General features: G+C 42.1%; 1 protein-coding gene across 4 annotated transcripts in view; it reads right to left on the reverse strand.

Annotated features, from left to right (window-relative positions):
• ACSBG1 (acyl-CoA synthetase bubblegum family member 1) overlaps window positions 1–15746 on the reverse strand; it is a 38147-nt gene that overhangs the window by 2689 nt on the left and 19712 nt on the right. For 2 of the 4 annotated variants that reach the window (XM_068144093.1, XM_068144090.1), the window contains 7 exons: window positions 13099–13248; window positions 10418–10594; window positions 9743–9924; window positions 8895–9128; window positions 8083–8300; window positions 5038–5177; window positions 626–872 (listed from right to left, as the gene is read on the reverse strand). In XM_068144093.1, the coding sequence (XP_068000194.1) occupies window positions 626–872; window positions 5038–5177; window positions 8083–8300; window positions 8895–9128; window positions 9743–9924; window positions 10418–10594; window positions 13099–13248 (1348 nt within the window). The remainder of the gene's footprint in view (window positions 1–625; window positions 873–5037; window positions 5178–8082; window positions 8301–8894; window positions 9129–9742; window positions 9925–10417; window positions 10595–13098; window positions 13249–15746) is intronic. The other 2 variants (XM_068144092.1, XM_068144094.1) reach the window with 2 other exon arrangements.

Below are 15746 nucleotides of genomic sequence, written 5' to 3' on the forward strand. Positions count from 1 at the left end.
ATTTGATTCCCAAGATTTTCTAATACAGGGCCTGTTTAGAAAACTATCTCCCACCCTCAAACTGTTAACTGCCTGCTAAAAGTGAGAAGCAAGCATGGTATGTATGGGTGTTTCCATATAAACATCAGAATTTCAAAGAGCCACAGATGGGATGGGGATGACTGCTTACTACTACTCTTTATTTTCATTCAAAAATAAAGTATGATGGTTTACAAAGCTTTTAAACAACTCTCAATTTACTCTAAGAGCCTGATAGTGTGTCTGCGGCATTATTGTCAGGCTCTCACTTTTTTTTTGCTTTTTTCTTTTTAACAAGAAATTTCTCATATTAGTACTGGAAGTTAATACCATAATGCACAAAGAATTAACCAAAATCAATTGTTTAATTGCCCAAAGAATCCAAAATTTACTTAGAGATCTGTACTTGAACACAAATTAATAACCTGTGTACACAGCAAACCCTCCATTTTTTGTATTCTTTAACATATACTGTGTAATAGTACTGTTTTTCTTTTCCCTCGAGTGGCTGCAGCCAGAATTTTGCTTACAAAACTGCATTTGAGTACTTTCAGATCAGCAGGTTCTTTCCTGTGTGCACAGCTCAATATAGATCAGTAAATCTTACCTAGTTCTCCCCCAGAAATGGAAAAATCTCTCGGCAGGACTATCCATTTTTGAATGCAATGAACCCTGTTAGTAGCATTCATGTTGACTTTGTTGATTCCCTCCTGAATGGCCTGGTAGATTGCCTGGTCTCTTGTAGCTACAATCTCTGATACTTTAGTGGCTCTACTTCCCATCTTCTGGCAGAAGTCTCTAGCTTGCTCAGTGAGAGTGTCAGTGGGATCAGATGTATCTGGGTCCAGCACACTCTAAAATACGAAATGAAGGGAATCATCAACTGCCTGCTCTTGCAAGGCATAAAGTGTTCCACCCAGCAGTAAGAATCAAAAAGGCTCATTCAGTAAGCCTTAAAAAGCAAAACCACCTACAGACTAGTAATTTTCTTTCCAACTGGCTACTGAATGCACAGGGGGTTTTTGCTTTTAGGCAGATGACCTGAACAAACTGAAAATGTGTCAATCAGATAATGAAGTACAGACCTTGAATTTTGACCGTATTTTCCATATGACTCCATTGTTACATGGGAACATTGTGCCAATAATTAAATTACATTACTCCAGTGTAATGAACACAGCTTTAGAGAGCTTTAATGAACACAGCAGCTGTGTGAGCCTACCAGGGGTAAGACTTTGCTTGACCTTCTTTTTACAAACAGAGAAGGGCTGGTGGGAGATGTGGCGGTTAGAGGCTGTCTGGGGTCAAGTGACCATGAAATAATTGAGTTTTCAACTGCAGTCAAGCTAAGAGGGGCACCAACAAAACCTCCACTCTGGACTTCCAGAGGTTACTCAAGGAACTAACTCAGAAGCTACCCTGGGAAACAGCCCTTAAAAACAAAGGGGTCCAGGAGGGCTGGACCTACATCAAGAAAGTAATCTCAAAGGTGCATGAACAGGCTGTGCCCACGGGCCAGAGATGAGCCAATGGGGTAGACGGCCAGCCTGGTTGGGCAATGAACTTCTGAATGAATTAAGGGGAAAAAAAGAGAGTGTATCATCTTTGGAAGAAAGGAGAGGTAACCTATGAAATGTTTAAGGATGTTGCTAGGTCATGTCAGAAAAAAATTAAAGAGGCAAAAGCCCATTCAGAGCTTAGACTGGCCACTGCTGTGAAGGACAACAAAAAATCCTTCTACAAATATATTAATGGCAAGAGGAGGGGCAAGGACAACCTCCAATCCTTAGTGGACATGGAGGGGAATATTGTAAGAAAAGATGAGGAAAAGGCAGAGGCCCTTAGCATCTTCTTTGCTCAATTTTTAATAGCAAGATAGGTTGTCTTCTGGACAACTGGCCTCCTGAGCTGGCAGATGGATTCAGGGAGCAGTATAGTTCCCCTGTAATCCAGGAGGAAGTAGTTAGAGACCTGCTCACCACTTGGATCCCCACACGTCCATGGGACCGGATGGGATCCATCCTAGGGTACTGAGAGAGCTGGCAGGTGAGCTCGCCAAGTCGCTCTCCATCATTTTTCAACAGTCCTGGCTCACTGGAGAGGTCCCTGCTGACTGGAAGTTGGCCAATGTGCTGCCCATCCACAAGAAGGGCTGGCTGGAGGAACCAGGGAATTACAGGCCTGTCAGCCTGACTTCAGTGCCAGGCAAGATTATGGAACAGGTCATCTTGAGTGCAATCACACAGCACTTACAGGATGGCCAAGGGATCAGGCCCAGCCAGCATGGATTTAGGAAGGGCAGGTCCTGCCTGACCAACCTGATCTCCTTCTATGATCAGGTGACCCATCTGGTGAATGTGGGGAAGGCTGTGGATGTAGTCTATCTGGACTTCATCAAGGCCTTTGACACCATCCCCATAGCAAACTCCTGCCCAAGCTGTCAGCCTGTGGCTTGGACAGCAGCACCTCGTGCTGCGTTAGGAACTGGCTGGAGGGCTGAGCCCAGAGAGTGGTGGTGAATGGTGCCACATCCAGCTGGCAGCCAGGCACTAGTGGTGTCCCCCAGGGATCAGTGCTTGGCCCCTTCCTGTTCAATATCTTTACTGATGATCTGGACAAGGGGATTGAGTCCATCATCAGTAAATTTGCAGATGACACCAAGCTGTGGGCAGGTGTTGATCTCTTAGAGGGTAGAAGGGCTCTGCAGAAGCACCTTGCCAGGCTGGACAGATAGGCAGAGTCCAACGGCATGAGATTTAGCACATCCAAGTGCTGGGTTCTGCACATTGGCCACAACAACCCCATGCAGTGCTACAGGCTGGGGTCAGAGTGGCTGGACAGCAGCCAGGCAGAAAGGGACCTGGGGGTACTGGTTGATAGTAGGCTGAACATGAGCCTACAGCGTGCCTAGGTGGCCAAGAAGGCCAATGGCATCCTGGCCTGTATCAGGAATACTGTGGCCAGCAGGAGCAGGGAAGTCGTGCCCCTGTACTCAGCACTGGTTAGGCCACATCTTGAGTACTGTGTCCAGTTCTGGGCCCCTCAGTTTTGGGAAGAGGTTGACTTGCTGGAATGTGTCCAGAGAAGAGCAACAAAGCTGGTGAGGGGTTTGGAGCACAAGCCTTATGAGGAGAGGCTGAGGGAGCTGGGGTTGCTTAGCCTGGAGAAGAGGAGGCTCAGGGGAGACCTTCTTGCTGTCTACAACTACCTGAAGGGAGGTTGTAGCCAGGTGGGGGTTGGTCTCTTCTCCCAGGCAACCAGAACAAGAGGATATAGTCTCAAGCTGCACCAGGGGAGGTTTAGGTTGAAGAAATTTCAGAAGAATGTTAGGAAGTTCTTCCCAGAACGAGTGATTTGCCATTGGAATGTGCTGCCCAGGGAGCTGGTGGAGTCACCATTACTAGAGGTGTTTAGGAAGAGACTGGATGGGGCGCTTGATGCCATGGTTTAGTTGATTAGATGGTGTTGGATGATAGGTTGGACTTGATGATCTCAAAGGTCTTTTCCAACCTGGTTAATTCAGTTCAATTCTATTCTATTCTATTCTAGTCTATTCTATGGAGTATTTATTGAAGTTAAGCTTCTTAAACTAGTACAATTATACATGTAGATAGGGAGTATTTGAGAAAAACTGCAGGATCATTCAGTATGTGTGCAGACAGAACAAACTGCAAGAACAGTGGTTTCTTAAATGAAGCACTTGCCACACCAAAGCCAGTAACTGTTTCATTCTACAGGCATCCTCCTAGTGTTATATCAAAAGAAATTGCAGAGAAATGTTTCTGTTGGAACCTTTTGGAAACTGGTTTTGGCCATAACAGGAATATTGATTGGCTTTGCTCATCTGCAAGAATAAAAATGACTGCTGTGCTCAGTTCCACAGACTTCTCACTCTTTCATGGGATCACAGGATGTTAGAGGTTAGAAGGGACTTCTTAATTTCAAAATGGCATTTGCATTTTTTTTAGTGTTTACAGGTTTGTTTGGGGGTTTGTTTGGTTTAGTGGCTTTTTTAGAAGGTTTTATTCTATGTATCATAGTATCATTCAGGGTTGGAAGGGACCACAAGGATCATCTAGTTCCTACCCCCCTGCCATGGGCAGGGACACCCCACACTAGATCAGGCTGGCCAGAGCCTCATCCAGCCTGGGCTTAAACACCTCCAGGGACGGGGCCTCGACCACCTCCCTGGACAACCCATTCCAGGGTCTCACCACTCTCATGGTGAAGAACCTCCTCCTCACATCTAGCCTGAATCTCCCCACCTCCAGCTTCATTCCATTCCCCCTAGTCCTATCACTACCTGAGATCCTGAGAAGTCCTTCCCCAGCCTTCCTGTAGGCCCCCTTCAGATACTGGAAGGCCACAATTAGGTCACCTTGGAGCCTTCTCTTCTGCAGACTGAACAGCCCCAACTCCTTCAGTCTGTCCTCATAGGAGAGGTGCTCCAGCCCTCTGATCATCCTTGTGGCCCTTCTCTGGACACGTTCCAGCACCTCCACATCCCTCTTGTAATAGGGGCTCCAGAACTGGACACAGTACTCCAGGTGGGGTCTCACCAGGGCTGAGTAGAGGGGGAGGATCACCTCCCTCGACCTGCTAGCCACACTTCTCCTGATGCAGCCCAGGATCTGATTGGCTTTGCGGGCTGCAAGTGCACACTGAGAGCTCATGTTGAGCTTCTCGTCCACCAGCACCCCCAAGTCTCTCTCCTCAGGGCTGCTTTCCAGCCAGTTACTGCCCAGCCTGTATTTGTGCCTGGGATTGCCTAGACCCAGATGCAGGACCCTGCACTTGCTCTTATTGAACTTCATGTATCAGGGAAACAACAGTAAACAGATGCTTAGCAGATCACCTAACCATAAGAAGTTCAGGCCATCAGTTTGGTCTGAAGTTGCTATGCATTTTTTCCAGTCACACGCTCCCATCTAATCTGAGGTCTTCTTGCAAACAGATCAAAATTCTTTTGTTAGTTCCCGGTGTACAATTCCCCTGAAGTCAGTTTTAAAACTGGTTTACCTTTAGGGTCAGCAACATTGACAAAAACTTCTTTTTATCCCCAATCACCATAGCATTGCTAACAATCGGGAGTTCTTTTTTAACAGCATCTTCAATTGGAATTGGAGGCACATTTTCACCTCCAGCTGTAATAATCAAATCTAGGAAAAAAAAAAAAGCAGCTGTTAGTTGAACTCAACTAAATTCTGAAGATCATGTCTGGACCAACACACTGCTCCTGACATAGAGAGATTTTTTTTTCCCCCAAAGACAATGTTTTCAAAGAGAACAAAGATTGTTAATTAACTATCTTAAAAATAATACTGCTCTTAACTTTCAAGTTCTCAGTTCTCCCTCAGTGTAACATGTTCACTCCACATAATTTTTACATAATCCAGTCACAGATTAGTTATTCTCTAGCACCATTGCACAATCTGGAATTTTCTCTTGAGCAATCACCTCTTCCAAATCAGCATACAATTCACTCTGTTGTACTGCTGCCATCTCATCGAAAACAAGCTCATTGTTATGACAAAAGTAATTCTTAAAGCCACCAAGAGGGGTCAGACAAAAACCAGGAAAGCTCTATAAAAGCAACAAGGAAAGCAGGGAGAGAGGAGTGTGAGGGAGAAGTCAAAAGGGGAAGTTTGCAGTGGGAGTCATTACTCCTGCCCTGTTTCTGATATGAGGGGAATATAATGACAGACTGGAATCTCAGGTTTTTTAAGGTTTGTGAACTATAGTTCTGATACGTTACTCTGCCATCAAAGAAATGTACATTTCTATTTGAATGCATTTGTTCTGAAGCACAATACCAATATTCATAGGATTATTATTTAAGCAAATTCCAACTCTTTGCTCTCATTCCCTTCTAACCTCTAATATTCTGTGATTACACTGGCAGCTTCTCACGGTCCTCAAATAACAGTGTTTGCAGCATTTCAGAACATGCTACAATAATGCAGACAAATGGCACAGCAGTCCTGCCTGTAGTAATGCAGCTCACTGCATGCATTAGGGATTGGGTTGGTACCTGATTCTGTCAGTAACAAACATGAAGATTTTAGAGGCAATCAAGGGAATATATCACCCTTTCAGCATTCACAGGTTTGGGCCCTACCACCTCTACTGCTCCAAGAGAACCATGACGAGAAATAGCTTCCAGTTTGCACTCAACCTTCTCGTATGGAATAGGCATTGGTTTCATAACTACAGAAGTTATTTTAGCTCCTAGTCAACACACTGCACTGCGCACCTTTGAGGAAACACAAGTAGTGTTTATAGAATGAAAGACTTCTGTCAAATCACAGATTGTGTCAAACCACAAACTAACCAAAGTTAGTTGTGTGTTATCAGGTCTATTTTTATCTTTCATTCCACCCTCCTTTTGCTGTAATCCTGTTTTTGCCTTAGATCCTCTACCAGCCTCTCCAGCACTTCATTTTTCATTGTCTGAAATGTCAGCTTTTTCCCAACTGATCCAGACAACTGTAATAATTGTAACAACTTTTTCCACACCTCCACAAATAGTGTCCTTGTATGGACTTCATCTAGCTTCATCTTTGTGCTCTGCAGCCAATGAGTCCTAAACCTCCTAAGAGCCATAGGACCAAAGTGCTGATCAGCCATTAGAAGAAAAGCTTCTTTACCACCTTCTGTTAGATTTTACTTTATTTGGACTCGGATTTAAAATTGTAATGAAACTGGACCCAGCTATTTTATCCCAGATGATTTATCTACCTTGTAATTTAGAGTAATTGTTATTAGCTCAGCAGTCAAGGAAGATGTAAGTGAAACACAAATGTTGTTATGATGGAATGAGACTAGGAGTTGCTAACTGCTATGCTAAAGGAAAATGAATCAGACAAGAAAGCAAGTTAGAATCAAGATAGCCGCTTTTGGCCCAGGCTATTAATACTATCTGCTTACGTTCTGGCTCCTAACAGGACACTAAGTCATCCCGTGACAAATTAACTCATCTGTGTTAACTCCTTAGTGATTCATCATATATTCCAAGATGGTAGTTACTCAATTTTTAGACCTTCTTCAGTTACATCTCGACTATGACTCTGAATATACATCATGAAAAAAAGCTTCCAAGAAAGCAAGCGACCAGTCTTACCCCGAGACTTCACTAATACCCAGAGATTTATTAACGTTGACTTTTAACTAGCTTCAATACTAACTTCCCTTCTGCTCTCTAACTTCAATACTCTGCAAACACATCCCCTAAGGCATCAGAGGAACCTACCTCTGACTTGCAGCAACACCTTCTATATAACAGAGGGTTGTCTCTTGTTACTGTCTAAACATTTTAATATGCCATTAAGACGATGTAGCAAGAGTCAAAGGAAGATGGATCATTAGATTTGAAAAAGACACATTAAACCTGCATTACTGTTTTATATTACTGATTGTAATTAATACTGAATAAAAATCTGGGAGATAAAATGCCTCATTTTAGAAACTGAATCATCTCCACCTATTCCCTATTAGGGAAACCTTTCGTGAACAGGGCACACCACTGTTTCCTCACAGGAGACTTTATTTCCCCATGAAGAGAGGCTGAGGGAGCTGGGGTTGATTAGCCTGGAGAAGAGGAGGCTCAGGGGAGACCTTATTGCTCTCTACAACTACCTGAAGGGAGGTTGTAGACAGGCAGGGGCTGGTCTCTTCTCCCTGGCAACCAGCACCAGAACAAGAGGACACAGTCCCAAGCTGTGCCAGGGGAGGTTCAGACTGGATGTTAGGAAGAAATTCTACACAGAGAGAGTGATTCGCCATTGGAATGGGCTGCCCGGGGAGGTGGTGGATGATGGGTCGGACGTGATGATCTTGAAGGTCTCTTCCAACCTGGTCCCTTCCCTTCCCTTCCCTTCCCTTCCCTTCCCTTCCCTTCCCTTCCCTTCCACTTCCCCTTCCCCTTCCCCTTCCCTTCCACTTTCCTCTTAGGTCAGTGCTACTGACATCAGACAAAAGACACTTCATTAGATGGGCCACATCTGACACATAACTGAACAGTGCTGAACAGTAACCATAAACATTGAGCAAGATTTTGTTTATTACCTTTAATTCTTCCAGTGACAAACAGAAAGCCATCCTCATCTACTTTTCCTAAATCTCCAGAATGGAGCCAGCCATCCTCATCAATGGCTTCTTTTGTTTTGTCTTCCATATTTAAATAACCCATGAAAACAGTCCTTCCCCAGAAACAGATTTCTCCATTGCCTTCTGCATCTTTGTTCACCAACTTCACTCTGCAGCCAGGTGCTGGTTTACCACAGCTATCAGAGAGGAGCACAATAACCCACAAGAAGCACAGAATTATTGAACATAATACTGGTAAGATGTCTAACATGCCAAATCCCCAAACCTAGCAAATGTTAGTGACTGTGAATAGCACCTTGCTGTACCTGTTTGAAAGCCATGAAATATTAACTCACTAGGGCAGAAATGTCAAAGTAGCTGAAAAGTGCTTAGATATCTTGTCCTCTGCTTTCTGGTTTGGGTTTTTTTTTCCCTCTCTGTATCTTCATGCATAAAAACACTTCTGCATTTGTGGTCTTGCATTTCAAAATTATCCTACCCTGGGCCAAGGCTAAGATATTCATCAGGTTTAATAACTGTGTTCTGTATATAATGCTGTAGATCACTTTGAGTGCTCCTGGCACGGCATGCTATGGAGGCAATACATTCAGGTTCTGACTTGGAAGTTATTTTGCCTCCCAAAGTCACAACAGAGTGTCAGTGCATTCAGAGAAAATAAGTAATGACATCACTGCTGAACTCAGCAAATACTCTTCTCATAGATATAATGAAACATAACTTTTCTTTTCTTTTTAGTTCATAAAAAAATATTAAAAAAAAAAAAAAATTACCTGTGCTGCCTGTAAATATAAGGCCCAGATAGGCAATGTGGGCCTGTGGTCTCACTCATCCCATAGGCCTCATACAGGGTGATGTTCAGACCCAAGAAGAAATGCAGTGTTTCTGCATTGAGAGGAGCAGCACCACAAAAGTGCTTCTGACAGGAAGAAAAACCCAGTGCATTGCGAATTTTTGCAAGCACTAAGTAGTCTGCTAACCTTGTCCAGAACTGCTTTAAATCACTGCTGAACACAAAACAGACAACAGAAGGAGACAATAAGTCAGAGTACTCTGTGAAACTTCCCAAACGAAGTCGGCCAGGAGTTGCATTTAGAGATACATTTGCCATTTGGGTTTGGGTATGACAAAAGTGGCATCACGAAGAACAGGTTACATATTTGTCCTTTTCTCATTCATTCAGTGTCCTTTGCTGCTAGTGAACTCAACTCTTACAGTGTCTGAATACTGCAGATACATAAAGGATCTATAAAAATGTCTGTGGGTGTCTCCTAAAATTCCCCCCCCTTTCATACACCCCATTCAAAGTCATGCCCATTCCTTGCACCAGTACCTAGCACTTGTACAGCTGAAAACTAGCCTGTTCAACTCAGATAAGACACCAACCTGGGCACAGGTTAGTGGGAATAAGTTTTCAGGAAGGATAGGGAGAAACTTCTAACAGTCACTTGTGTTTAAGCCTACTGTAACTAATAACTGCACTCTCCCTCTTGCACTGAATTTGCTGTGTTGCCAGGCCAAATTTTACCCATTTACATTTAAAGTCTCACTGATACTTTACAGTTTATCCCACAGAGAGAGATACTTTCAGGTTGCTGGAAATCTCACTCATAATACTTACCTGCTTGAGCAGTTTAAGTTTCTCTCTAAGCTAAGTGACATAGCCCATGACAACATTTTCTTCTTCATAAATCCTGACTGAGCAGAAGCATCTTTTAGTTTCTCCATGATTTTCTCCCACACACGGGGGACCCCCATGTGGGATGTTGGCTGCACTTCTCTTAGTGTGTTGATCAAGCTGCCCTGTTAAAGTTGTGAAATCATTTCAAAACATTGCAAAAGATCCACAGCCATGACAAAGGTGGTGATGTAGCCTGCATCTTGCAATACTAACATGTAGGACATCAGTGAACATGTAGGATATAAAAAAACAACTGCCAAACCTGCTTCAGACACATGTACTAGTATGTGCTAGCTCTGGCATATTGGGGAGGAGTGTATACAAGAAGGAAAACATATGGGTGGTCTAGTTCCTTCTGCCACCCTTTCCTCCAAAATTTGCTTATTTACTTCTTTTCCATATATGTACACTTTCCTGTCTTAAAAGAACTTTATGGATCGGCATTATATATTTAAATTGAAGTCTAGAGCACTGGATAACAAGTCTAACTGGTTTTATTTTTCCATAATTATTACAATAATGAACTCTCTGCATCTCTTCAAAGACATTCTCTCATCAGCATGTTTTCTAAGAAGAAAAAGTTCAATCTTAATTATGTGCACTAAAGACAGATACCTTCAGAGCATCTGGCTCAGCAAAGTAAATTTGCTCTCCCCATTTGATTCCAGTCCACAGGTCATACATCTGTGCAGCTATGTGGCTGAGTGGCAGATAACTCACAATAGATTCCTGCTGGACCTCTGCAGGTTGCATGCCTCCTGCTCTGCTGCAATATGCTGATGTCCAAGTTATCTGTTTAAAAAAAGTAATAAAACACAAGTATTTTTTTCTTTTTAACACCAATGATCTGCATGCTATGCTAATGTAATGATGAAGAATCTGTGCTCACAGAGATTTCTGAAGAAACTATAATCTTTGACCATACATCACTGTCAATTCCCTGGGAAAACTTGGTGAAAGGGAAGATGAAGTTAATAGCAATGCAGACTTGAAGATAACCTAAGCAAACACAGCCTTTCAGCTGGCTGACTGGGTTATGAATGCTAACTCTCCACACCCTGAGCAGGACAGCCACACACTGGATGGGCAAGGAGTAAATCGATCTGCCTATTCTTATGCAGCTCTGCAAACTGTCTACCAAGCTGACACTTTCCACCAGTGCTGTGTCTATATATTTACCTAGAAAAAAAGCAATAAATATTCAGTGGTCAGTGAGCAAAAAAAGAAGTGCTTAGTATCAGCAACAAGACCATTGTTTTGTATAGTTCATTACTAGGTTAAACACTAATATGAAAGACAGCAGCTGTATTCTGCTCCTCTGGAAGCCACTGGACACAGTAGTTCACAAGTGATATGCTGCCCCATACAGCCCTTCATGGCAGCTCTGCATACACGAATATTTTTGAAGAGGTATTGCCTCACTTTTTAGTGCAACTGGATGGTTTCCCCCCCTTCTTCCTAATTCCCACTTTATCTCAAAAAATGCCACTCAAAGACGCTAACTATGCCTATCTTCATTATTGGAATATAGTGTATGGAAGACCTGTAGGAGGGGGATACTGGAAGGGAGCAAAAAAAGATAGATGTGCACAGAAAAAAAAAGGAAAAAAAGCCAAAGCACCAACCAGAAAAAGCACACAACCTCTATACCTCCCCCCAAAAAAACCCCACAACAACCAACCAACCAGAAACACACACGCACAAAAAACACCACACCGAAACCCAACATATCTTTTTTTGCACAGGAGTCTTTACTGTATAAAACAAAGCTGTTGTGTACCTAAAATGGGTAGAGCAGGACACAGAAATGAAGATTATTGAAGATGGTAGAAAGGAGATACAGATCACATGCAACACCTCCTTTCACAGTGTGGTCCTGATAGCTCCTTTTCTTTGTAACAAATTAGAAGGTATAAGTGTATGTTTGTCTAAGAGAATACAGAGTCTCAAGAGAGCTTTTTGAAGAGCAGCATGGTGTCAAGCCAGGCCACTCCCAAGTTCGGATGGCAGCATTGGACAAGAAGTTACAGGAGACTTACACAGTACACAGAATGGGATGTCTTTGAGATGTAGCTATTATTGATTGCTTACAACCCAGGCCTTGCAGCATGCAGGCATACTCACAGCAGACCCATGTGGGTGCATATATGACTGCCTCAGCACTGGTATTGCACATGGACAGTGGCAAACATCTTTTGACTAAAGAAGGCAGCAACACAGGCACAGGCAAGGCATGTTTTCCACTGTTCATCAACACAAAAATAGCCTGCTTGTGATCAGCAGCCAGGAATAGTTTGGCAGCTAACATGGAAATGACACCAGACTCCTTTGAGATAGAAGAGCACAGGACTTGCAATGTCAGATCAGTCATTTTGTCTCCCAAGTCCAAGATGTTCTGCTCCAGATATTAATGTACTAATTGGCTACATTTGGGTGAATTGCTCCTCACAGAGTGTGTGTCTGCAATAATTTCTGCTCTAAGACAAGAGGCCACAACGCAGCCCAGTCCTTTCACAGACTGTGTTCAGAAAGGTTTCCTGTAACTCTCCACACCCACTCAGCCACCTTAAAACCCAACCAACCAAAACAAATAAAACCAACCCAACAAACAAACAAACAACAAAACCAACCAAGAAAAATGAAAAAAACTACACTTCTTTGCCAGCAGACCTTTGTGGAAAGTCCTTTATGCAAACAACTTTTCTCTATTACTGGAAGATTTTCTGTTTGCAACAATGCAGGTAGTGCTATTTTAGGCACCAGCACTAGAGCTGTATTAATCCTCCAGTGACAGACATAGAAAACCCGTGTCTAGGAATACAATAATGCCAAAGTTAAAAAAGCCACACATCCACACACAATTTTAATAATATTTGCAAAAGCAGTCTAGGAGGCTGTTTTGATAGTGGTTTGTTGATGTATATGATTTGTGGTATCACCTGATATCACCCGCGATATCACCTGAGAGACTATGGCAATCTGAATTCTATTTATGACTATATCCATTATATCTCACAAGAAAAACAGTGACTAAAAAAAAAAAATTCAAATCCCTAGAAAACCGTTCAGCCTTGTGAAGTGCTGCTTTGAATGGAATTTCATTCTTTATCTTGCTTATGCCATATCAGAAACAGCCAACTGCATTTTGACTTTTGCTTTGTAGGAATTATACTACCCATGCCACAAAAACAAAAGGACTTCAAGTCTCTAGGAGGTACCAGTCATTTTAAAACACAGCAATAAATATCCTCAGGCTTTGCTCTTTTTATGCTGAAGGAAGAATCTAAAGTACATACATTGTCATGACTCAGCATGGCTCCTTTTGGCTTCCCAGTTGTTCCAGATGTGTATATCAGTACACAGCACTGATTTGGCTTTTGGGAGTTAATAATATCATCCAAAGTCCTATCAGATACATCATTTCCCAACTCCAGAAAATCTTCCATCTAGAAGATGTGACAGAAAATACATGGTATCAAATGGCTGCTCACAAGTGGGAAAGATGATTACCTTACCAGTCTCAAAAATGGCAGAAAACTTCAATGCCTTGCTCTGAACACATTTCTAAGGCACAGTTCCCCAGGTCTTGTCTATGTAGGAAATATGACAAGAAGAGCTTAGAACTTTATGCACAAATTGAAAATAGACTATCAGAGATTGTGCTGCTGTGCGTCTTTCCTGTGCCTAAGAAAGCAATGATAATACTATCCAAGTAGTATCCTCCAAGATGGATACTATAGACAAGTCATAGAGGCTAAAATTCTGTTACTGTCTCAGACTGTTTGCATCTTATTTAAAGGAGTTTGGATGTACTGGCTTTAAGTAAGAGTGTATTTATGACATTCCATCTGTAATTCCTTATCCTCTGTACAAATACAAATCAACTGGGTGGAAGTTTCTTTTCAAAAGCATCATTGTCTAGATGTGTGAATGTTTGCCCAAATTATCTGCTGTTTTATTGTAAACAGAGCTGATCACAACTTCCATTCAAATATGGCTCAACCTAGAAGGAGCTAAACCTTTTATGATGCTGTGATGCTGAACCTTTGTACCATGCAAATGGGCTCAGAAGTATGCTGAATGTGATCCTCCGTATCATATTGGTTGCTCCCAGGTTCTTCTGTTGCATGCGGCTGATATGCTACTAAGTGTAACAATGATTTCAATGCTAACTGAAAACCAGGGCATTACAAAACGTGTAAAGAAAGTCAATAGTCATTCACTAGGATCAGATGATTCATACTGTGCTTCAGAAGTGTGTTATTCAGATGCAAGATGCAGCATTTGCATTCTTCAATGATTTGTTGAGATAATATCTAGGACCACAGAGCAGTAAAGGGGACGGTGCAAAGGACAGCAAAGGTTAAAAAGGAGAGTCTGTGCTTTAAGAAGGATTCATTGTTTTCTTTAGACCTTTCCTATTGCCAGTGTGCTTCTAAGGTTCCAGTAGCTAGCCTCTGTGACATCTAGACTTCCTTTTCTTGGGTGGCCAGGCTGTCCTAAGGATTCTTCATCATTTTTATACTTCCTTCCAACACACCACAGCTCTGAAAAGAGAGGCAGTACAATGCATGGCTCTGTAGCAAGTAAGGGATTTGTCACCATTCTATCCTCTCCCATGTAATGTGGCTGTATCATTTTCCCTAGCTCAGGGAAAATCTGGAAGTATCAGAGGAATAATTGTCCCTATGTGACTTAGCCTGTTTGCCTGACCTTACTGTCTCCTCATACTAGCCTGCATTAATCACTGTGAATCTGTTGCCTAGGCTTTGTTTACGGAACCTGGAACAGAGAGCATTTGCACTACACATGCTGTGAAACAGTCACACATGCTCTGAGTTTGCATTTGCTTTCTGGAACACGCACTGAGCAGTCAGCTAGTGCTCTGTCCTTACTGCAGCAATTGCTCATTGCACAGGAGATGTCAGCGTGCAACACAAATCCCATGTATCAGGTGTCACGTGGTCTGGGTGGTTTGCTTACTATCAAATTTAATTAAAAAAAAAAAATAATCTGCCTATGGTGATTTATCTCTGATTTTCCCTTTAGATGACATAAACACTGGCAACTGTCAGACACCCTCACAGCTATCATTGTCCACTGAAAAAAAGTGTCCAGCACAACACTTTAACAGGGCTGTTTTCAAATACATCAGTTCTCAGGCACAATAGGTTTCAGCAACTGAATGCTGTTCTAGAATTAATTGCTAGACATAGACTTTTTACTAAGAAATACAAATAGTAAGATGCAAGGCAAACTCTGTAACAGTACAGACAGGACTGGACCAGTAGCTGCTTATTATGAACTGTTATATGACATTCAACATAGCTAAAGAAGATATGATAAAGGGATGTGCAGAAGACAATTTTTCCTGTGTACTTATTAACCCCTCAGATCTCCAAAACTGCAAGTATTTTAAAATATTTCTAAGCTGCTCACTCTCCTTAATGTATTTTTTATCCAGATGGAGTTTTTCAGCCTAAAATCTGATAATCTGCAGTCCACTTAAATTGCTGATCTTTGTACTCTTATTTTTTCATTATATTTTAAAAATATTCTGGAATAAGCTATTTACAAAAATCCATTCTGCTTCAAGTCCTCATATTTCTTAAATTAGAGGCCAGAGTTCTACCACTGAGAAATTTCTGATCCTGGCTTTGTCCTTTTTTCTGCTTTATTTTTATCATGAGATACAAAATTCTACATATCCTAAGAAAACGTGCTCCTCTCTGTGTAGTCCATAGTCATTTCTCTTCACTTGTTTATTATCACCATAGGTATTTGCTGCAAACAAAATGCAACCATCATCTGAAGAAGTACAAGGATTTTCATGTTCTTGGATCTAGTGTAAGTAGCCACAATTCAGTTTTCACTAGCATCAGTGGAAAACTTTTGTTTTCAACCATTTGAGAGTGCACATTCCTACCTAAAGCCTTTCGGTGTT

This window comes from Melanerpes formicivorus, unplaced genomic scaffold, assembly GCF_026170545.1.
Source record: "Melanerpes formicivorus ecotype bairdi unplaced genomic scaffold, bMelFor1.0.p_v2 SCAF_10, whole genome shotgun sequence".
Classification (NCBI taxonomy): Eukaryota; Metazoa; Chordata; class Aves; order Piciformes; family Picidae; genus Melanerpes; species Melanerpes formicivorus.